This window comes from Barbatula barbatula (genome assembly GCF_947034865.1).
Source record: "Barbatula barbatula genome assembly, chromosome: 8".
Lineage (NCBI taxonomy): Eukaryota > Metazoa > Chordata > Actinopteri > Cypriniformes > Nemacheilidae > Barbatula > Barbatula barbatula.
This window is the reverse complement of record NC_136771.1, coordinates 15,624,132-15,648,507: the sequence shown is the minus strand read 5'-3', so window position 1 is coordinate 15,648,507 and position 24,376 is coordinate 15,624,132. Positions and strand designations below refer to the sequence as shown.

The 24,376-nt window shown below is 37.8% G+C and overlaps 1 protein-coding gene across 3 annotated transcripts in view; it reads left to right on the top strand.

Annotated features, from left to right (window-relative positions):
* Positions 1 to 876: 876 nt before the first annotated feature.
* The window catches only part of zc3h13 (zinc finger CCCH-type containing 13), a 48,514-nt gene continuing 25,014 nt past the window's right edge, over positions 877 to 24,376 (top strand). For 2 of the 3 annotated variants that reach the window (XM_079462885.1, XM_079462884.1), the window contains exons 1-8: positions 877 to 1,049; positions 1,541 to 1,687; positions 13,322 to 13,431; positions 13,514 to 13,628; positions 16,151 to 16,262; positions 16,337 to 16,464; positions 20,624 to 20,799; positions 22,113 to 22,313. In XM_079462885.1, the coding sequence (XP_079319011.1) occupies positions 1,550 to 1,687; positions 13,322 to 13,431; positions 13,514 to 13,628; positions 16,151 to 16,262; positions 16,337 to 16,464; positions 20,624 to 20,799; positions 22,113 to 22,313 (980 nt within the window). In that variant the 5' untranslated portion in view covers positions 877 to 1,049; positions 1,541 to 1,549. The remainder of the gene's footprint in view (positions 1,050 to 1,540; positions 1,688 to 13,321; positions 13,432 to 13,513; positions 13,629 to 16,150; positions 16,263 to 16,336; positions 16,465 to 20,623; positions 20,800 to 22,112; positions 22,314 to 24,376) is intronic. The other variant, XM_079462886.1, reaches the window with a different exon arrangement.

The window sequence follows — 24,376 nt, the reverse complement described above, 5'->3', positions numbered from 1 at the left end:
TAAGACTTTGTCATGAATCTGCCTCAAGACCAAGAATAGACATGACATGAAGGCAGATTCATGACAGACTAGGGCACTTTCAGCAGGTTTCTCCGTCGGTTTCTCACTGAGTGGGGCAAACCTGCAATCAGAATGAGTGATGTTTTGACCTGCTTCTACGCTGTCTCACAGTCACAAAGTTTCCCAGCTGCGGGGATCTTCAACCGGTGCAAGTAACAATAATAAGAGGAATAAATAATGTGTCCTAAAAGAGCAATAAAAACAATGTTATTTTCTCTTTATTTTGAGCAATGTTTTGTTAGGTGTCCCCTTCCCGAAGCGCCCTTGGAGGGCAAATTAACCCTTTTAGAATGTGCATGTATGAGGAAGTACATTCAGTCCTAAAAGCATGATATGTAGACTACTTTTATCTGTTTCTCTGCGGGTTATGGTAAAAGAGTGATTGACAGCATGACGCGATAAATATACAAATATATTATATTTGAGAATACGCGCATCCCGTATTGTGGTTGTGTTTTCTGACTTGTTGTTTTGTTTCCCGAATTGTTGATGTGTTTTATGGTTTGCTGTTTTACTTTTAGATTTCATATTGCGTTTTCAAATTAGTAATTGTGATTTTGGATATTAAATTGAGCTTTTAAGATTTTTTATTGTTTTGCGATCTGTTGTTTTGTTTTGCACTTCACGGCCACGGCCACGGTAACTTATAGATATGATCACATATATGAATAAATCTAACAGGACGTGCCGTAAAGGATGACAAGAATACGAGAAGTAGACAGCTAGGGATGGGAAGTAACTACCTCCAGAAGATGGCAGTACTGCAACATCAAGCATGCAAGCTGCCAATAAACCCAAAAGAAGAAGACGTATATTAGAGGCGGGACTTCCTTCGCCAGAGGCCTCGGTTATTCCGGGTATGAAGTGTAAAATTTGCGCTAGTTTGATGATGGCAGCTCGTGGAGTCCAGCTTTGCAAGAGTTTTGTTCGTACTGAGAGTTTATTCCAATAGTATGTGAAACGGGACGCAGCGCATCATTTAAATTCGGGTATAGTGAACGATTGTCTTTGTTTGTGGCTAAATGACCAGCAGCGAGGTTTGTGTTATTAGCATAACGTCAGGCCGCGAAGCATGCAGCTTTGGCTGTATTAAATGACTAACGTTTATTGGAAAAAACGTGATGTTTCTGCAAGTAAAACAATTAGGTTAACAACGGTTTTGCTCCCGAAACAATAGGTTATGCATAGGATTTATAGTTAAACTGGTTACAGAAATGGCTATCCACAAATGGTTTTGCAACAAAACTACAGATCATTTCGGAATGGTAACCGTTCTGCTAGTAACGTTAACTTTAGCGAAGCAATGTTGGAAATGCGCTTTATAGAACGTCTCTTGCCATTAACAAGCACATTACACCCATCAAAACCGCTCTTGCTTTTGAAATGAAGTTCGTTATATGTATGTTGACGTAGAATTCATATGTGGCGGTTCAGCTTCGTACTGATTCTGATTATTTCATTTGCTGTTTTTCTAATGCAGCCCTGCAGAATGTCCAAGATCAGGCGGAAAGTTACAGTGGAAAATTCAAAGACCATATCAGACAGTAGCAACAGCACGACCACCACTTCCCGTAGGCCCAGTGTGTTTGAGAGACTCGGCCCCAGCACAGCCAGTAATGCTGCAGAGGTATGGACATGTCGGCATTTAAAAGCTAGTATGTTGAATACTAAAGAGATAGTTGACCCAACAATGAAATTGGCTGTTTATTTACATTCAGGCCATCCGATGTGTAGGTTACATTTTCATCTCTTTTAACAATTAAAAGGATTAGCAGAAACTGCTGTCCACAGTGATTCATAAAATATTCATTCAAGGGTGCTGGTTCTTAAAGAGTTCAGAAAGCAGATATAGACCCCTTCCGAATACGTAAACATCGCTGATCCAGAATTTTTGTAAAACTGCACATTTCTAAACAAAAACAAATCAAAACTAGCGATGGTTCTGACATCGTATACCTCATAGTTATTGACGTGTAGGGGGTGCCGCCATATTACGTGTTCCTCACTCATCTGTAATGCTGACCTTCAAACGTGATGCATCGGCTACTAAATAAGCTCAAGATATGTATCTCTGTTATTGTTTTGATGCAGAGGACGTTTATTAATCTTTTTGAGTCGTATGGATTACCTTTATTGTGGATGACTCGTGTTTACAAGCTCTACCTCTGCCAAAATGTATCTAGCAGCAAATAACAAACTAACATAATGTAAATGCAGCCTAAGAACGCAACTGCTCTTATGATTGTTTTTCTGGATTTTTACTATGAGCGCTATTCCACCATCACGCCGAACTGTTCTAAGCACAGTCTGAAACTGTTACAGTTATTTTTCCACGTGAGCCTGTTTCCTAACGGCACAATTACAAACCGGTTTCGGCTTGGAATTGTTAGCATGGTTTTCTAACACGCAGAGGCGTTATAGCTCAGTCTCATGTTACCAAGGCGTGACTAGTTCGTGTTTACATTCAAAAAATTTCTGTTATCATCCCTGCGGTTGAAAATGAAACAATTTATGTACTGGATGGCATGGATCGACACAGAGTGTAACACTTGAGCAATGAGAACGATTTTGTTTCAAGGTGGAAAAGGGCTCGTTGTTCTGATTATGCTTCACACATCTTTACTGGAGAGCTTGCACTAAACTAAAGATTGCAGTTTGTACCGCCGACAAATCCAAGTGCGTGCTTATGTCTTTACGATAAAAACACATCATGACAGTGCGTGACGCTTGTCACTGTATTTACATTATAGAGAAGCTGTGCTAGCTTTTCATCACGTTGCCCAACATTTCATGTTTTCAGGTGAGATTACTTATCTTTAAAGACCTCTGCAAGCTTTATGTAGATGTCAAGAAAATGTATAAATCTTTCTAAAAACCTTTAATTGCAGGTTTCCTTATACAATGTGTTTTACTTTCATATACAAGTTACTTCAAAAGCAAAAGTTAAACTTCCTAAAACGTATTAATGCATTGAAGTAAGCAGCGTGAACCACCGTGTACACAATGCTTACGCGCGAGCTGCTGTAGATGTGAGCGTACGTGAAACCAGCTCTTCTAGCGCGTGTTAACATAGAAAAACAGTGGGAAAATAGTGCCGTGGGATGTAAATCACGTGTCTATAAATGGCCGGGCCGGTCACTGTAGCCAAAGTCCGTTTACAGAAGTCGTGCCACTTGGCGGCCATGTTTACAATGCCTCTGGGCAGTCCACAGTCCTATCTACTTACTAGTCCTATGAGTGCTGAACCACTGCAAAGAAAAGGGTGCTATGTGGATTCATCCTTGCTAAATGTAATGCGGCACAATAATCGCTTACCTCGATTATTTTGTTTTTGTAATTGATAAAGGCCAAAAATGACTATTATGATTAATTTTCGATTAATTGCACAGCCCTACCATGAACTGACGTCTGGGTGAGGATTCGCTTTTAGATAGAATGCATGTTTTGTTCCGACACTTACATTTTTCACACATCTTGTACAAAATACCTATTGCATGAGTATGGCAAAATTTGCTAATCACCATAAAATCTCACTGATTGATCTAAAAATAGATATATAAAGTACTGTATATAAATTAAAAATAATATACAAATTTAACACCAAATGTTGGGGCCTGGATTATAAAGAAAGGGTAATCGCTGGACCCACTTGCCCCATACATCCGTATTGCTGCGAGTTTGTCACGCTCTCGTCGACCCTGTTGTTTCTTTGACATCAAAGCGTATAACACAGAAAAGCATGGAATGTCTTTAGAGACATTGTGACTGGAAATATTGACCTTCCAGTGTCAGCTTTCCAAAGGCTTGCTGTTGATTCTCCTTTTGACTTGTACACACCTACCCAATGTAGGCTTGCAAGTATATAATTTTCAATTGATGGTGTAATTAACAGCTCAAATGCTGATTTTATATCTTGTATATGGCTGACAGCCTATCTGGTGAGCCCTGGAACCATTTTGATGGCATTAGCAGCACTAAGTCTACCCTGACGTTCAAGTGGGGAGCGGGACCATAATAACTTTCCATTTTTGGAAGGTAATGTGTCTACAGGTGGTTGAGAGACAACTGGAGGGTCAACACTAGGAGTCTCATTCTCATCTAAGGAGGATGCCTCATAATCAGGGTCCTCCTCATCTACCTCAGACACATTCTCTATTTCACTTTCACTGTCAAAAACCTGTGAATGACACAACCTCATGGACAGAATACCTTTGCTTAGAGGCCATATTTGAATTGAGAGCATAGAGTGCCTACGGAGCACAAAAACAAATGGTTTAGAAGTCTTCTGTGCACGCTTTTATATGTTTTCCCCTCCCCACGCCACAGGAAATGTAAAAGTTCTCTCAATTATTTAGTTTTTCACTCACCCATGGCACGGGAAATATCAAAGTTCTCACGAAAATTCAGATTCCCCCTACCCCCATGTCATGTGAACAATCAGTGGTTCTCACAATACTATGTTACGTTAGATTTTTGAATATTATAAAGAAAATATAAAATTATAGGGAATATTATGAAATTATAGCATGTTATAGTGACCACAATATCACCAAAAGCATACTGTGTGTGAAATTATGAAGTTTATTTTGTTTTATACAGCTATAAGAACCTGGGTCAAATTGACCCCATGGAACACTGATGACACAAAATGTGTATAGAACATGGAAAAAGTCACAAGTTAATTTTGGGTTTAGTGAATTGTCCTCATTAAATGAGGAAAAGTCATTAATTCTGAAGCAAAAAATGTCAACTATGTGTTTACAGACGTTAAACATTGAATGGGGTCAAATTGACCCCAGGATAATAGGGGGGTTAAATATATATCGCCTAAAGTTTAACTTTATTAAATGTTTATGTCATCAGACATGAAATAATAATTACGGACAAGTGCTTATGTTCAAATGTCCAGTCAGTAACAATGACAGGTGCCTGTTAAATTTGTTTTGTACTCACAAGTAATCTGCGGTTTGGTTATGAACGTGCTGCTTCTGTTGATAACTGAAAAGAGAAAGCTCACTGAAAGTTTATCCAAAAAGACTAGTCGCTTTTCTGAGGGGAAAAAAACTGTAAAGACTGCACCCCTGCGTGTATGTGTGGGGCCTGAGTGACGGATGCATCTACACCAGGAGTCTCCGCTGACGCATGCGCATTTTCCAAATTGGACCAGGCATTAAAGAAAGCTAATAAATGGGAAACACGCGTCCCATCACGAGGGGTAGTAGCCTACCTCCTGCCGCTTACAATCATCCTCTCATGAAAGGAAATTATTAAATGGGGAATTACAAATAGTCCTTATAATCCGTCAAAACGAGGTACAGCCTTCAGATTCTTTAGTCAATCCGCCAATGACGGACAATTTTCTATTTAAGGTGACCTCTGTTTTTTGTTAAATAGGAGATAGAAACTTTGGTGTAGCTAGTGGAACAAGCCTTCATTTCAACTGTCAGGAATGCAAATGGCAATATAATCCACGCAGTTGTGGCTTGCGGCTTTTTTTTCTATGTGGTCCGTGTTTCCCAAAGGATTTTGAAACACTAGACCAAACACGTTGTGATGTCACACATGCTAATTAACTAACACGCTTTTGAAAGAAAACACAAAAAAGCCATACTGGAATTTGCTAAAATTCATATTGACGAGCAATAATCCTTTTGGGAGAATGTCCTTTGGACAGATGAGACAAAACTTGAGCTTTTTGTCACATCAGCTCTGTGTTCACAGACGAAAAAAAATCTAGCTTTCAGAGAAGTGAATACCATACCTTATGTGAAACACGGAGGAGGCTCGGTTATGTTTTTTGGCTGTTTTGCTGCATTTGGCACAGGTTGCTCTGAATCTGTGCAGGGCAAAATTATATCTTAAGGCATTCTGGAGCGAAACGTGCTGCCCAGTGTCAGAAAGCTCTGTCTCAGTCGCAGGTCATGGGTCCTCCCAACAGGATAATGACCCAAAACACACAGCTAACATCAACAGAGAGTAGTCCTTTAGCCACTCCTTTGTTATCTTGACTCTGCAGAAATTTCTGTAACCCTTCCCCCGATCTGTGCCTCGATACAATCCTGTCTCAGAGGTTTATAGACAATTCCTTGGACTTGGTTTGTGCTCTGACATGCATGGTTAACTGTGGTACCTTATATAGACAGGTGTGTGCCTTTCCAAATCATGTCCAATCAACTGAATTTACCAGAGGTGGACTCCAATCATATTGTTAAAACATCTCAAGAAAGATCAGTGGAAACAGGATCCACCTGAGCTCAATTTTGATGTCATGGCAAAGGCTGTAAATACTTATGTACATGTGCTTTTTTATTTTTAATAAACTTGCAAACAAAACTTTCAAACAAACTTTTCACGTTGTCATTATAGGGTATTCTTTGTAGAATTTTGAGGAAAATAATGATTTTAATCCATTTTGGAATAAGGCAGTAACATGACAAAATGTGGAAAAAGTGAAGCGATGTGAATACTTTCCGGATGCACTGTATTTTGAATCGGCACACTAGTATCAGGATAGTATTGAATCAGGAGATACCTGTATCCAGACTAACTTTTTTTCTAGGAGCACTGTGTAGACCTGAAAAACATGAGGGCACACCCTAAATTAATTCATTCATTCTTTATTTAACCAGGTAAAAACACATTGAGATTAAAATCTATTTTACAAGAGACCTGGCCAAGACAGCAGCTACATATAACAAATATATAAAAATTAACAGCAAGCACTTTACAACAATCATAATTCACAACAAGCTTTCAAGGAACGAAACACATAATTTGTTAAGTGTCTTGAACTCATTCAAAGACGGAAGTACAGTCAGAATTTAAGATGTTTTGTAAATAATTCCAAGCAAGAGGCACTATGAATAAATCCTTTCTTTCCTAACTCAGTTCAACCCTGAGGTCGCGTGAACGTAAACTATAGCTTGAATTTATATCTGAAAGACTAAGAAACAAGTAAAATGGTGTAAAGCCACAGATTGATTTAAAAATCAAACAGTGATGTGTTTTAGGTCGGTTTCACATTTAGTTTGATTGCTCCCCCTGCACCCACTGGACTGCGTTCATATTATAATTTTTGGGTCCGAACCAAGGGCACTTTTGCGTCATCACACTGCGTCGTTTGCGTCATCAGCCTGCAGCGCTTTACCCTCACATCACCCAAAAGAACCGAACTCTGACGTTTATCGAACCCGCACCGGCTGCGCACCAAAAGTACTTCGTACTACAACCAGCAATAAAACGTAAAGCACTATGAAATACAGTGTCAAGTTTAAGGTAATGCGCAGGAGCATTCATATAAAGCAAATCTCCATAATCCAACACTGATAAAAACATAGCAGATACCAAATATTTCCTTGTGCTTCAAGAAAATAAAGACCCATTTCTGTAATAAAAACCAAGTTTAAGCCTAAACTTCGAAAGTAATTTGTCAATATGCAACTTCTGCCCACCCCTTGGAAATAGAGAACATGCATCATAGACACATTTCTTAAATTGAAAGCTAAAAAGGAACTTTGAGAGAAAATCTGCACAAATTAGTCATTATTTTTAATGTGGTGGGAAAATCAAAAGATGTAAACTATGTCAGTGGAGGCAGGATTTTGAGCAATGTCCATGTTTAGATTAGTGCCACACAAAACAAGGCATTGTCCGTGTGAAACATGCAAATGCTCAATGAAAGACCAAAAAGGCAGATGCAGCGCTTTTATTAAAGCTAGATGTGTATATCTGTGATGAATATCTGCTTTTTGAACTCTCCGAGAAACAGCACCTTAGAATTTAGATTATATGAATTGCACTGGATGTCGGCTACTGCTAATAATCTTTGTTGGTCTACAGAAGGAAATTAAGTCTTCAACTATCGGATGGCCTAAGAGTAGGTAAATGAATGGCATATTTTCATTTTTGGTTAAACTATCCCAAAGTATTGCAATAATATGCTAAAATGTTGTACAGGTAACTTGCGCGGTAGCTTTTTAGACGGCCTAGGTACTGCTTAAAGGGGTCATGAAATAGAGAATCAAAATGTTTTTAAAATTTCGCATACACGAGAAGAGCTGCGATGACACGTCCACATCATCGATTACTTGTTTATCTGCTGTATTGGCAGTTTCTGTTTCCAGGCGTGTGTAATAAGCAGAACAAAAGAAAGTATAATAAACCGGCAAACAGTGAGCCTCGGACGCAGTGGCGAATGGACAGAGGATTCGCTCTTCCTCCGGAAGGCGATCAAAACATAGACATGCAAACTGATGGAAAGGGACACGTAGATGTAGACTTTAATAATAAATGACTTTAACACTTTACTTTACATTATTTAAATTAACACTATTGTTATAGTGTATTTGAACCTTTGGAGATTGTGACCCTGCCTGTGAAAACCCAGCTAAAATATTTTTTTGTGATTTACTGTTTTATACTTGAAATCCTACATTAAATTACATTCTACATAGTGTAAAGAACATTCTGTAAAATTACAATCTTTGGGTTTTGCTGTTAAGCTTCGAGGAAGACTAACTATCATGAATCCACCGTAAAAGTTCTCATGCATTATATTCTATATGTCTGATGTCATTCGATAGCTTTATGCAAGGAATAAACCAATATAGGATAATTTAGAATCTCTGACCTGAGCTGGTGCTGTCATCTCCATTCAGAATGTATTGTGTACGGTGACGGTCATACACAATAACTCTTTTTAAACCTCTGATTAAACTGTAAACTGTTGGATGGATGCAGCACAATGTGTTAACCATGTAACATATCTCTTCTTTTTGTGTTCTTATGTTATTATCTTGGGGGGCAAAGATCCCCTGGACTTCAGAATGTCGGAGTTGCGCATAACTATTAATGATGTAGAAGAGCTACATTAAGCGCAGCATTGTGTCCAGGCTTTAGTGCCACTCTGCATTGGAGACTTTTGTACGGTGATCATTTTGTGCAATAATCCGAGATAGATAGTAGTTTTACTAAATTAGGTCAACCGTTTGATCGGACGATTTGGGTGTTTTTTTAATTATTAATCGTTATAATCGGATTTTGTTTAAATAAGGATGATTAATTGGCAGCTGCATCTGCGAGCAGCTAAGCGTTTTTTTGAACAAGTAAACGAGCCAGTGGCTAAATTATTACAGTACACTGCGTTGTATAGATATTTCAATTTCATGTACATAAATGTTGCATTGCGCTATGAACATTCACAGTTAGGAAACAAAATGTAAATCTTTTTTTTTTAACGATTTGCGAATTCTTATTAATATTATCGAGTATGTCACTTACTCAAACCCGAAAGTAAAGTCTGGCTTTACTAACATTAAAAGTATTTAGTAACATTAATGTTACTAATGATTTAGTTGCATTAAAACTGTTACAACAGGGTGTAATGGATGTTACAACAGGGAGTATTTAGTTAATTTATTGCTTAATTTACATGGCGGATGCGTCGTTGATTTTAACATCACATAATGACATATTGACATAAAAGGCAGTGGTTCACACTATTGCAGCTCCTCTTTACAGCTAATTTTGTGACATTTTGTTGTTGCACTGTATCTTAAATGTAATATAACCGGATTCTGTTTGATCAAGGTATGCGACTGTTCTGTTTCACTATATCCAAGTGTGTTTAAAGTTTAATCTAGGGTCATCACGATTATGACGATAAATTGTCTAATACATCCATGTGATTGACTATTAATTTGTCTGTTTTGGTTGCTTTGAAGAATATGACGGTTAATTGTCTGTTTATGGGCATTGACAATTAATTCACACATTTGGCTCTGAAATGACCATATTGTTCTTAATATAAGACTCCTTTTTTGGAAATATATTGGAAAAAATGGGGTCATCATCAAGGTGTGGCTTTCACGTGTCAATAATACAACCGCCAAGTACTTGTAAATTGAGTAAATTGATCGGGAGAAATGAAGCCTCCATTAAAAGGATATCATATGATAGTAATACATCACTTACTAGAGGTTCTGACAAAAATAGTTTAAAAAGTTTATATAGGTAAGGTAATATTTAGGACTTTGCCTCAAAAGTATTACATTTTTCATGGTTAACTATATTGAGATATTTTTTTTTTACAAAAAACACCATATGAATAGGTGGTTTGATTTTAACTAAAATGCAAAAGTTAAACTTCCTGAAAACTATAAATGCATTCAAGTAACGTGTGTGGGTGGGTGTGTATGTATGTGTGTATATATATATATATATGAAATATGTCTACAGTAAACCAAATTTATAAAGGTCTTTAGAAAGATCTAGAGACATTTACCTAATGCTTGAAGAGGTCTTTAAAGGCAGACACAACTAATAAACATAACACAGTATATCACCTGTAAACAGTTTAAAATAACCTGAACTTAATGAAAAGCTAGTGCAGCTTCTCTAAAATGTAAATACAGTGATAAGCACCACACACTCATGACGTGTTTTTACCGTAATGACAATCATAAGCGCGTACTCTGATTTGTCTCCGCTACAAACTGCAGTCGTAAGTTTAGTTTCAAACCTCTCCAGTTAAGATGTGTGAAGCATAATCAGAACAATGTAACACAATCCTGAAAGACAATCATAAGAGCAGTTATGTTGCTAGGCTGTATTTACTTTCATTAATTTGGGCAGAGAATGAGCTTGTAATGGCATGTAACTCATGTGTGCGAGTGGCCAACTCTTTGGTTTAATCCCAGTCATCTATGATCATTTGACACAGAAATAATAATAGTGTGTGGTTGAAAACACTGTTTGTGCCATCGTTTCATATCTAATGTTGTCAATTGCTTTCTCTGCTTCAACGGTAGCACCAACACAGATTGGAGCGTTAAGATTTTAGTCAGATGTGTAATAGATTTATGAGCATCGTTGATTTTCATTATTGAGATAATGTGGGTGTTTGAATCGAGATTGCAATCTTTTAAAGATTGATCGTGCAGTTCTACAATATATACACTAAATGCAGGCACTTCAGCATCCCCTTGTGTCTTCTATAGAGATGTGCAGGAATTGCGATGATCTGAAACCATTGTGACGAGGTCAAACAACCTTGATGAGACGATTAGTTAATAATCGTGACAGCCCTAGTTTAATATTCAGTGTTTCCCACAGGATTTTTACAGACTTGTGGCACTGGTGACGTCACAGACAAAATAGCATATTTGTGCGATCAGGACGGCGTGTTTGCATCGTCTTAGTGCTTGATACCTGTTTTTCTTGTCACATTATACTGTATTTTACAACTTAATACTGTATTTTACAACGGCAATCGCTTTCACTGCTGCTAAAATCCTGATTTATAAACGCAACATCATCGGACAAAATCACAATACAGTACATCTACATTATATAGTGGCTATATACTGTTTGACCTTTCTTGACTGCGTTTACATGGACACATCGGGTTGAATTGGATCAGATTGTGCAATCTGAATACAGTACATGCAAGATTACTAGACAAAATGGGCGTGACAAAATTGTAAATTTTCCCAAATTGGGAAAAATGAGTCTAGAGCTCTGGATGTGGATGGCTTTGAGCTTTGGCTAGCTTCAGCTGCTTTCCCTTTTTTAGCTTCTTCAAACTTCCATTTTAGCTGGATGAGACATTTTAGCTGTTTGTTTTAAATGTTTTTCTAGTGCTGGTTCCCCAACAGTCTACTTTGTCTGTATCTCAAAGAGAGATGAGTACCGAGACCTGGTATTCGGGATGTGACTAGATCTCGTGATATCTGAAGTGTCTTGAAAGAACACAATATCCTCACGCAATTGGTATGATGGAGTGCTGGGCTCTAAATTGCAATCATTTTAATGGCATGTGCTCCCTAAATTTGACCTGTGACCTCAAAATATATTTGGAAGCATTTTTGTGAGTGCACATTTTGTTTTGGGCTGACCTGTTTTCATTACTGTACAGAACATGCTAATAGCTGAACAATGTATGTGCGTACTATGAGCAGAGCTACATTTACAGTCCCGGCCATTCGACAACGTGATTTTCTACACCGCTTTCCCACCAACATTTCGCAATATTTACATATTTTTTATTACTGCATAATATAATTCATTAAAATAGAAGTTTAATTTGTTTAATAAAATATGAATTTTTTATATACCACATTTCCGGTGTATGTTGCTTAAACAACGTGAGTAATGTGACGCAGCGTGACACTGTTTCAGTGGGGTCCCTTTTAACTGTTGCACTGCGACCGGCCATTCACACAGAATGCGTCTTTCTATGCCGCAACACTACTTTACATAATATTTCCATATAAACATGCAATAAACTGAGGAGTTTGGATGTTGTGTGTGTCTCGCCCATTAGCGATAACGTTACATATTCTGTCCAGGTCCACAATGGGAGCGCTTACAGCATGGCTGAACAGCGGATTTGCAAGCTCGCATTACGCTATATTAAATACAATCACGAGCAAACATCTTCAAAAAGCTATCTTGTTCCCCTCATACCTGTTCAACATAAGCATATGTGCTTTTAGTTTGAACTATTTCCCTGCATGCTATGATGAGATATAAGGGTCAGTAGAGGAAGGAGGATTGACAACGTGATGCGAGCTCATTCCTCACGCATTTCTAATTTAAGCATTTGTTTTATGATTAAAAAAAATATGATTTCAGGAAATCACGAAGCCATAATGACCATGTAAAACACAACAGACATCACATGCATGTTTTAATGGTAAAATTGTAACGATTTCGTTTTGAACTATTCAGACAGACCATGGTATTACTTGTCGGGTGGGCGCTCCTATCTCTTGAAGTTGGGAGCACCAGTGCTACTAAATTCTTTAAAATGCGGTCGATTCAATATCGATTCTTAAAAGCTTTAAATCTATTTATTTTCTTTCATATTTCCACAAGCACTGAACATTCCTAAACATCAATGTTATTGCTAGTTGAAACTTCTCCTTTTATAACGATTGGATGTTACAACAGGGAGCATATTGTTCATTCATGCGCTTAATTCAATTTGCAATGCTGGAAGACACATGCAAAAGATGAACTTTTGTGATGTGGCACTGCCCCAAATGGGCAAGAATTCTGTTTACGGTCCCGAACATAGTTCACACTGACCCCGGGTCAGACGGCACTCATTGTCGAGTCCTAATGAAGTAAAAAACAGTATAGGTAAAGGTAAGCAAGATGATTATAAAATTAAGGCAGTGCATGACCCCTTTAAGAGTTATTGTATAGTACAGAACTTGTAGAAATACAATAGATTAACATTCATTTGGCTTGACCACAGACTCATTGTAGAAACTGGTTAAAGACTGGAAACTGCAGTTACGGCAACGCATGTCGGTACACGCATGGAACTCCGTCACAAGGAAAAGGCTTCTCTGGAGCTTTGCACAGGTGCTTGAAATTCTATTAAAGACATGTTGCTTGGAATGTACCTGATCTGGTCAAACAATTGACTTTTGATGTGTGTTTAAAGGTCAGCCGAGAGACCCACTGGGGATCTCCGAGAGAGGATGAAGAATAAAAGACAAGATGTAGATGGTGATGCGCAAAAAAGAGACACAGACGAGCCCACTTCGCCCACAACCAGAGTATGCCCCCTTCCCCCAAATAACCTGCATTTTGTTACAACATTTGCTAGATTTCTAGCTAGATCATTATATGTGATATGAAAAATGATCATATGATAATTTGAAGACAATACATTATAGTAGCAGATAGATTTTACCAAGCATGACAAATCCATAAAGTTTTATTTCTATATCATTAAGTATTGCCCTGTAACTGGCATTCAGGCCACAGTAATGCTTTTTGCGGTTAGGTTTAATCTGTACATTTTATACACAGTTTTTGTAAAAGAAAAAAGTTGTATTTTTTGTGTCTTGGTCAATGCAGACATCTGTGTTTGGCTTTTTCATTGTGCCTCTCTTCATAGTTTTCTTTTTTAACATCAGTCTTTTCATATTTGATTGATCAACAGGATACACCCTTTCTTACAATGCCAGAAAATGATCAGTGTAATGGGATGTCATCCTACAACAGAAATTATAGATCTGGTTATGACTTTGACTCTTAAACCTTACATCTGCAGATTCAACAATTTCACTAGCTTTTGCAGAAGGTCTCACTACATCTCTCTTCTTTAGAATTATGACTTTGTCCCTTAAAGGGACTGGTCACCTAAAAATGGAAATTCTGTCTTTTACTCACGCTCATGTCATTTCATACCTGTATAAATTACTTTGTTCTGGAAAACACAAAGATATTTGGAAGAATGTTAGTCATTTTCAGTTCCGGAACATCATTGACTACCATTTAGTTTTCTTCTACGGTAGTCAAAGTCAAATTATTTAAATATCTCATTTTGTGTTCAATAAAACAAAAAACAAAAATGTTCTTCCTACTATGGTAGTAGATGATGTCCTTGAACTGTTATTCTGATAATCTTCCAAATAGCTTTCTCTGTGTTCATCGGAACAAAGAAATTTATATCGATTTGAACCAATCCGAGGGTGAGAAGGTGACAGAATTTTCATTTTTGGGTGGAGAATTCCTTCAATCAGATTTATGTCTGTTCTCTTGAGTTAGAATTTCAGTAATGTCTCAGATAATGCACACACACCCAGTTCGCTTTCAACCCTTATATGGTCTTCGTCTACACTCATGGTCTTTGGGGACTCTAGAGTCAACAAAATGTTTTTTATGAAATCACAAATAACAATAAAAATAACTTTTTGTAGAAGTTTAGAATTTTTTTGTACTGGAAAATCAGTTTTTCAATAAGGTTACATTGTAATTAGAATCAAACCTGAACTTTTTTTAAGTTGAAAAGATTTTAAAAAGAGAAAATTTGGAGGCTTAAGAGTTTATGATGTACAAAAGCTCTGTTTAACATATATTTCTACAGTTTTAATCTAAACATCAGTTACTTAATGTAAGAGAAAAAAAATGTACACATGTGTATATCACACATTGAGTAAGGCTGGGTATCAATTCGGATGTTCCGATTCAATTCCGATTCACAAGCTCATCAATTTGAGTCAATGATTATAGATTTACAAATCCTAAAAATATTTAAAAAATCTGAAAATATCAGATTACAATGGTGAATTAAGAAATGAAGAAGTATATTGAAACGGAACAGTCGCATACCATGATCAAACAGGATCAGGTTATTTTTATATTTAAGAAACAGTGTAACAAAACAATTTCACAAATGATCTGTAAAGAGAAGCTGAAATCATGTGAACCGCTGCCTTTTATGGTAAGGTGATGTTATATTTGACGACACACGCTGCATCCACCATGTTAATTAAGCAATGATTGAACCATATGCTCCCTGTTGTAACATCCACCCGTTGTAAAAGGAAAAGTGACATTTAGTGGATGGTAGTAGCAATAACATTTACATTAATGAATGTTCAGTGCTTGCGGAGATGAAATAATTTATTTACACTTTTTTTGCCTAGCCCTGATATTGAGTACCAATACAATACACATGGTGTTGTAACAGAATGAACTGTGTTCTGCATGTGAGTCATGTAATCTTATGTCTGAGCTGCATACACATGACTTTGTTTCCAAAACGAATGTGCAGAACCAGACAAAATAGCAGAAAAGGTAATCTTCCCCTAACTCTTTGATCTCAGTACTTGAAATGCATGTAAGTACTCAGTACATGCTAAATAGTTTTGTCTCATCCTTTCATCTCTCTCTCTCTTTCTCTCTCTCTCTCTCTCTCTCTCTCTCTCTCTCTCTCTGCATTGTGTATGTTTTTGGCATTGTTGGAAGTGTGCCACTTCATTTCTGTCAATGTGTGTTCTGCATTTCTGATTTAGAAGAGGAAGTTTGTCCCTTTTCAAAGCAGGGTAGACCCCGAAGACCATGAGTGTGACTTTAACACTAACATAAAATTGAAGATATCATGCAAATTTTTTTATTTGTAGATACAGAAAGTGTTGACCACCGTTCAAAGTCTCGTGCCATTTGGACAGATAATAGTCATTTGCGGGACTGCATAATGGTCAAGAAACTCAGATCCAGAGATTATTTACGCTGAGTGTGCTCAATTTTTGGATGTTTATTTAAAGTGGTTTTTTTGTGCCTCATTTAGCAGGGAGATTCATCCCGACGAAGACACAGAGAGAAAGAGGATATCAAAATCACAAAGGAGCACACACCAGCTAGTGAAGAGGAGACCGCAAGCTGGGAAGCCAGTCGTGACGGTAAAGGTTTCTCTAAAGTAATATTTTTAGTTTTACTACTTTAGTTATACAGTACATGTCAATGATTTTAATAGATTCTGATAACGGGGATTACGATTACGAGTTATCGCTGGAGATGAAGAGACAGAAAATTCAGCGTGAGCTGATGAAGCTGGAGCAGGAGAACATGGACAAAAGAGAGGAGGTCATCATTAAGAAAGAGGTACATGAGCAATTTCATGCAACTTTTAATCTCACCATGAAAGCTTTTTAACAAGAGACAGAAAAATGACATCGCCGATGACCTACAGCCAATGAGAAGGCAAGATACAAGGCCAAATGAGGTTCAGGGTGGAGACCACGTCAGCAAGCATGGCTTCCAATGTCGCACAGGAACTCTGATATCACGTACCACTTCTTGCTTGCGTTTGGTTGTGAAACATTGTTATTACATTAGACTGGTTTGTGTTCATGGTGTAGGTGCGAATGCATTTGAACAGCAACAAAAGACCACCTACTCTGCCTGCTAGTCAGAAAGGATCAACTTTGCCGGCTGAAGTCCTAAAAGTCCTCTCAGCATTACAGATTTCTAACACACATTTACAGTGTGTCGTGGCTTTACGGCTGCAAGTAAGGTTATTTATATAGCATCTTTCACAGACAAGGAGGGGTCACAAAGTGCTTTACAATAAAATGATAGCAATAAAATACATATGCATTACTATGTTAATACAATTTCACCAGTACATTAGGAGAACCATATTGTTTATTAACCGCTTGTCCAAAAAGATGCGTCTAGATGTTTTCTTAAAAGACTCCACAGAAGCCATAGCAGGGCTCTAAAGACTGCGACTAAAGCGGTCACATTTGCGACTAAAAAGATTAATTTGTGAGTGATATTTTTGCAGAGATCGCCACTGGTGACCAATGCAAATTTACACGTTTTTAAATGGTTTCCAACGAAAATGCCGCACTTCAAAAAAGAAATCAGTGTACAAATATTCAAGCACAACATAAGCGCATACCTATATGCGCTGTTTGCTGTGACAGATTTTAGTGAGCCTAAGGACAAACAATGTGATATTTAAAATGAAGCTAACCACAGAGAAGGTCAGGGAACGTAGTTTATTGGTCTATTACTTGAGACATCACTGGAGACATCATTTCAAATCTGTTTAAAGCGAGAACAAATGATATGCGAATTCTCTCAAGTTTTATTTGAAGTTAGGCTATCTTTACATTGTGTCGTGAACATGCAGAAAATGTCATTATTAAAAACGAAATAAAACAACCCCTTTCTTTTTGCTTTAAACTCTATAAGGAATAAAATGTTTACTCTTACATAAAGTTTATACAATATATTAATATGGTCTCCACGTGCACCTTTTCTGTTGGTTCAAATTAAGAGTACATACAGTGCATCCGGAAAGTATTCACAGCGCTTCACTTTTTCCACATTTTGTCATGTTACAGCCTTATTCCTAAATGGATTCAATTAATTATTTTCCTCAAAATTTTACAAACAATCCCCCATAATGACAATGTGAAAAGTTCTTTTTTAATCTGTGCAAATTTTACAATAAAAGGATAAAAGTGATCAACAGTGTCAAACATTGTGCTGAGATCTAGCTAAACCAGCACAAAACATTTAATGTCATTTGAAAAGCTAAGGAGGGCAGTTTCAGTTGAGTTGTTTTTATGAAAACCAGACTGAATATTATCACATTATGAGCTTCCACACATTATTTTATTGCATTGCCTTTTTTCTAACTTTTTCTAAGATTTTGGAAATCAAAGGAAGTTTGAAAAAAGACTGTCAGAGCAGAAGTGGACAAAACCTCTGCACTCTGTATATTTTGCTGTCATTTATTCTGCAGATTTATCTGCGTATACATTTACATTTAGTCATTTAGCAGACGCTTTTATCCAAAGTGACTTACAAAGAGTTCAGGGAGCAATAAGCGATATGTCATACAAAGAGCAATAGTACAATAGGTGCTAATACATAGTTACTAGTTTCAACAAAAGCTAGACCACTACCTGTTGAGAGAAGAGGGTTAGTGTATTTATTTTTATTCTCATTTGTCTGTCAAGTATTCACAGAAGAGATGGGTTTAAAGTAGTTTTTTTGAAGGTTGTGAGAGATGTGGGTGACCAGACCGCGTTAGGAAGAATGTTCCAGCAGGAAGGAGTTGTGAAGATTTAGTGCCCTTATGCGTAGGGATGGGGTGTAGGAGGGTGTGAAAGTATGCTGGTGCAGATCCAGTGATCGTCCTGTAGGCAAACATCAGTGACTTGAATCTGATACTGGCTAGCCAGTGGAGAGAGGTAAAAAGGGGTGTCACATGAGCCTTCTTGGCCTGTTAGAAGATGAGGCGTGCAGCTGCGTTTTAAACCAGCTGAAGTGGTTTGATAGGCTTTGCAGAAAGACCAGCAAGGAGAGCATTGCAGTAGTCCAACCTTGAGATTACCAGGGCCTGGACAAGGAGTTGTGCTGCATGCTGAGTGTGGTAGGGTCTAACCTTTCGAATGTTGAATAAAGGCATATCGACAGGATCGCATTGTCTTTGCAATGTGATCATTGAAGGACAGCTGTTCATCAAATTTGACTCTGAGTTTCCTGGCTGATTCGGAGGGAGTGATAGTGGAATTGCCAAGTTGGATGGTGAGATCGTGTTGCACCGTGGGGTGTGCCGGAAACACGAGTAGTTCTGTCTTGGCCAGGTTCAGCTGGAGGTGATGCTCTTTCATCCAAGCTCAGATGTCATCTAGGCAGGCTGTTATGCGAGCTGCTACAGTGGTATCGTCTGGGTACCCACACTGGGTACTCTTAAACCCTATTCACACAGACCGCCGATCCCCCCAAAAAACCCATAAAATTGCCAGTGTGCAGTCGGTGGGAACGCAAACGCATCCTGGATTGATCCAAAAAGTGATTCCGGAAAGAGGACCTAGTAACATTTAAGGGGGTCAGTCCCGTTAAGCGACCTGTGGAAACAAAAGGCAGAATCGTAAGTAATTTGCCTATGAAAACAAATATAGTTCTGTCTTGTGCTGGTTGTGAATGTGGTTGTATGGTGAGTTCTTGTGCTTGTCAGTTTAGTCATGTTTAGTTTGCCAAAAGTTAAAGTTTTGTTTCAGTCTTAGTCCTGTCTTGTTATATTTCCATGTTTTGTTATGTTTCCCCCTCGTGGGTGTTTGTTTTATATTTATAATTAAATCTGTTAACCCCTTACCCGCTGTCTGCACCTGGGTCCTCTGTCTGTGTCTCACCCCACGCGTATGACAGTGAGCTTACAAATGCACACCTACACAATGAAAACCGACCATTCTAATGTAATAATTGTTTCACAACCAAACGCAAGCAAGAAGTTCCTGTGCGACATTGGAAGCCATGCTTGCTGACGTGGTCTCCACCCTGAATCTCATTATGCCTTGTATCTTACCTTCTCGTTGGCTGTAGGTCATCGGCGATGTCATTTTTCAGTCAGAACTAATTTCACACAGCAGGACAGGTATATATATTTGGCCTAAATCTGTTACAAATGTAAATGCTCTAATACATTTCTCAAACCTTGTTTAACGGTAAACCATTTTTTACACTCACATTTTTCTACATCATATTACTATATATTTTTTTAATTCAGCGCCTTTTGTATTGCAATTAACAACATTATATGCTACAGAATAATAATAAAAAAGATGATATAGTCCTATTTGGCACTAAATAAAGGAAGGCAGTAATATTAACGAATCACGTTATTTAGCCACCTAAAAACACCACAAACCCTTCACCATGATCAGCCCAATTTTCACGACTAAAAAAATTAACATTACATTGCAGTAGCCTATATTACATCACGTGTCTTTACGGGATCTTTGTGGAATAGATTCCAGAAAATCACTGGCAGTGTGCATGAACAAAATCAAACTATCCCGGGAAAAATTCCTGGACACATTTTCAGTGTATTTTCTCTCTGTATGAAAAGGGCTTAAATTAAAAGGAATAAACGAAGCTTCCAGCCAAAGAAATTGCCTCCGATTTTTTGGTAGTCGAATTACTCGAGTAACTCAAGGAATTGTCATTCTTAATACATTTTAAATTCAAAATTTAGAGTGAAACAGAATATATTATAGGATCATTTGTGATTAATTTTGAAACCCTGCATGATAGCTTCGGTGTTGTTTGTTTGATGGATCGATTTTTGTTTTGTTTCTTGTTGGATGATTTTATTAAACTAGAGAATAATTTCTTCACACCTCAAAAAATTTAATTAACTAGTACTTTTAACTGATAAAGCTTATTTTCCTGTAGCAATGAACATTGTTCTACCACAGCTGTCATTAGAATGTATTAATTGAACCCTAAAAACTCCTTTTAGACCTCTCCTGAGCACACCAGTTCTAAGGGGTCACCCTCATCCCGCAAGTCTAGCGGCTCACCGAAACATAGAGCTGCTGTGAAGGATGGGAGCTCAAGCAAGAAAGAGAAGTCCTCCACTTTGGTCATTTCTTCACCAGTGTCTGACCAGACAAGGACAGAAGAGGCAGACGGCAGGTTAGGTTTTACGATTTCTCAAGACTTCTCAAATCTTACAGGAATCAGAGTCCTGCACGGGTCCTGTTTGATAAACCTGCACCCGCAGTAATTAAAAGAACACCCGACCCGAAACCCGACTGTAGCACCAATTTCGTTCCGTACCCGACAAATATCCACAGCGACCTGGACCGCACCCGAAATACATCTACATGTAGACAAAACCATTTATTTTCTCCTGCAACACGCAACAAATAGTAGGAATTCCTGGTTATTGTATTTTTCAACTTGTAGTAACTCAATAAAAAAGTTTACGGCGAGACAACCAAGAGTGAATCCACTAAAATATTGTTAGCTAATAGTAGCTATTCTATAGTGATTTTTGGAATGTTTTTTGATTTATGCTAAATTTGTTCAAAATAGCCTATATTGTTCATGTGATATCAACTATAGTTATCCTTACCTTTTTTCTGTAAAATTATTCCAAAGCCGCTAAAGGCTAAACTGCCATCAAGGCTAAATAAAGATTAATCCAGAAATGGGACCAGGTGCATTATGAGCTAAAACGTTGAGTTAAAATGTTATAAGAGTATCGTGTTCTCACTATAGCTGTCCATCAGTTGCCAGCGATTGGCTGCACAATGCTCAACACTGCCAAGAGCACTGAAATGAGATACCAGCTCTTCAGACAGAGCTTGAACACAAATAAGCACAGGACAGTGTCAAAGCAGCTTATCAACTGAGGTGAGGCGAAATAGTCTTGGCTACCGGATTTGCGTTCTGCCCGTGCATACTTCCTGAACCGCAAAAATAATTACAAAAAGTAATTATTCTTCCCGTTATATTAAATATAAGCAGTTCACACGATGGGCACTCGCGGAGGCCCGGCCAAGTGCAGGACTCTGATAGGAATAGCTCATACAAAAAGTTTTTTTTTTGCGGAATGTACTCATTCTCATGCCATCCAATGTACACATGACTTTCTCTCTTCAGCCAGTTAAAATCTGAGTAAATTTTAAAGATGTCCTGGCTCTTGCCAGCTTGGTATTAGATAGTGTCCCACTTTTTGTAGCTCCACAAAGCACATATTCAAAATTAAACACATCCACACCACTCCATGGGTTAATAAATATCTTCTGAAGTGAAATTATACGTATGAGAGTAAAAAAGCATGTAGTTTTGTTATCTAAAAATGTTCTTAAGTGAAAAATTACTCCAAGCTGGCTGAAGAAGGTCATGTAGTATAGCATGACGGTGAGTAAATTATAGTTTAAAATTAATTCTGGGGTGAACTACTCCCCTCATATTGTGTGTGTCATCTTATTTTTGACCAGATCATCTAAGTGTAGTCATAACAAACGTAAGGGCCCGCAGACTCCCAGTCCTCCTCCCCCTGTCCCTGCGGAGACCCTGGTGATTGTGAAGAAACACAAAAATAAACACAAAAACAAGGAGAAATCTGAGGACAAGATTAAAGACGTGAAAGAAAGAGGATGTGAAATTGAAAAACATAAGGAGAAGAAAGAAAAGCGCAGGTATGGCTAGACTTTTAAAAAAGCTTTGCAAGTTAGTTCAGTAAAGATGACATTTCTTTTCTGTCATGTTGCTTCTGTGTGCTGTAACTTGTACTGTTGAACACAGGTTTCAAACAATGTTGATGCACCTTTTCTATACATTAATTAGATCCTATAACATTCTCCTTCACATCTCCGTTTGTGTTCCACCCAAGTCGCAAAGGTTTGGAACAACATAAACGTCAGGAAATATGTATCTTTTTCATCGTGTGAAACCAAATCTTTTTTAGAAGTCTGAGCATGAAGTGGTCACCGGCCACTCACTCTTGTATTGTCACAATACCAAAATGATTGCCTTTGATATGATCAATACTGATTCAGAACGTGCAAAAAACAACAGTAAGTAATTAATACACAAAATAATTTAAACAGAAAAGTGCAGAGAGCGCAAGACATATGAAGTGGCCCTTCAACCTTTGAAATAACCAATATCGTTTTTTTACGGCACAGTCAGCCTGGCATAGCCACAGTGGTGTAAAAGTCTGTTGAAAAGATTAGGAGGAATAGTGAAACCAGTGATGTGTCATTTAAAGCTCATTTTCATTTGTGAGTGGCACTGGGGTTTGACCTCTCCTTTCAATAGCATCTGTCTGCAGACGAGATGCACTGTCAGTCACATGCACTCTCAGCAGCGCATGCGCACTCGTCACATGCACTCTCGTCACATGCACTCTCAGCAGCGCATGCGCACTTGTCACATGCACGCTCAAACGTATTTCACGAGGTGAACTGTAAGATTCTATTAATAAAATGTAAAGGTTACTGAGTACCATGAATACTGGTGGTTCAGGTAAAGGCCAGGTATTTATTATAATTATAGCTGAAATACATTTCTGAACATCTACACTAATAATGAAAAAACATTACTAAATAAAAGCTTTTCTTGTACACGTATTCTTCCGGCCTAAAATTATAAACAAACACGCATATATACATAAATGACTCATTCTACAATAAACAGGTGCTTGTTAATCAATGGTTTAATGATAAAGTTTTGTTATGTAGACATAGTATATATATAAATATATATATATAAAGAGCAGGACGGCTCACGTCTGTGTTTTTGCGAAGGCTTCCATATCAGTTTCAATGCATATGTGGCATAAAATCATAACACAAAACAAAAAATGGACAATTCTGTTCAATTTTGTACTCGACAAAAGACTCTTAAGATGCATTTTGTCCACCAAATTCTCTAAAAATTTATGCATGTCCTGTATCATGTTCTATGAAATCTGTACTGATGAACTGTTCCAAGGCCTTTGCAGCTTCATCATCCTCCATGCACATTATAAGTGGAAGCTGTACTGAGCCAAGCAGATCGCCAGAGTTCTCCAATCAAAAACTGACTGGCAGTTTTAAGATCCGTCATGACACGCTCCTAAGAAACAACAATGCAGAAGATGATAAATAAAAATATGCTGAACAATAATGGCCACAACCTCTCTAACAAAACCTGCTTTTCGCGGAGACTGAACCACCTGCTTCTCCGATGCAAACTCGGATGAAAAGATTGGTTTCATCTACCTAAAAAGCAAAATATTAAATTTAGTTACCTTTAGGACTACCTTTTTAAGGTTACTGGTACTTTTCCTGAGGAGTTACCTGAGAAGTTACCTGTCCGTCAAAATGCTCTTCCTGTTAGAGGAGAAAACACAGCGCATGTTTACAAAGTTAGACATGACAACATACCATTCTTTACCTTATGATTAGTATATGCTTTTACCTGAGAGATTTCTTCCAACTTCCGTTTAAATACAGGCTGCTGATCACCTCTCAGGAAGGCTTTGGACTCCTCTGTATAGTGGGCAAACAATTTTCCATGCCTGGAAAATAGTGATTGAATGTCAGATAATTCCTTTCTCATAAAAGCTTTAAATATTCAAAATACAAACAATTCCATACCGGTCCAGTCCAAAGTTCTCCATTAACATGACGCACCACCATTTCCTCAGCTCTACCATGTCCTGCTGCTCAACCTCAAAGTCAATGCCCTTTGTCTCAAAAAAAAGTCTCAAAGTTAT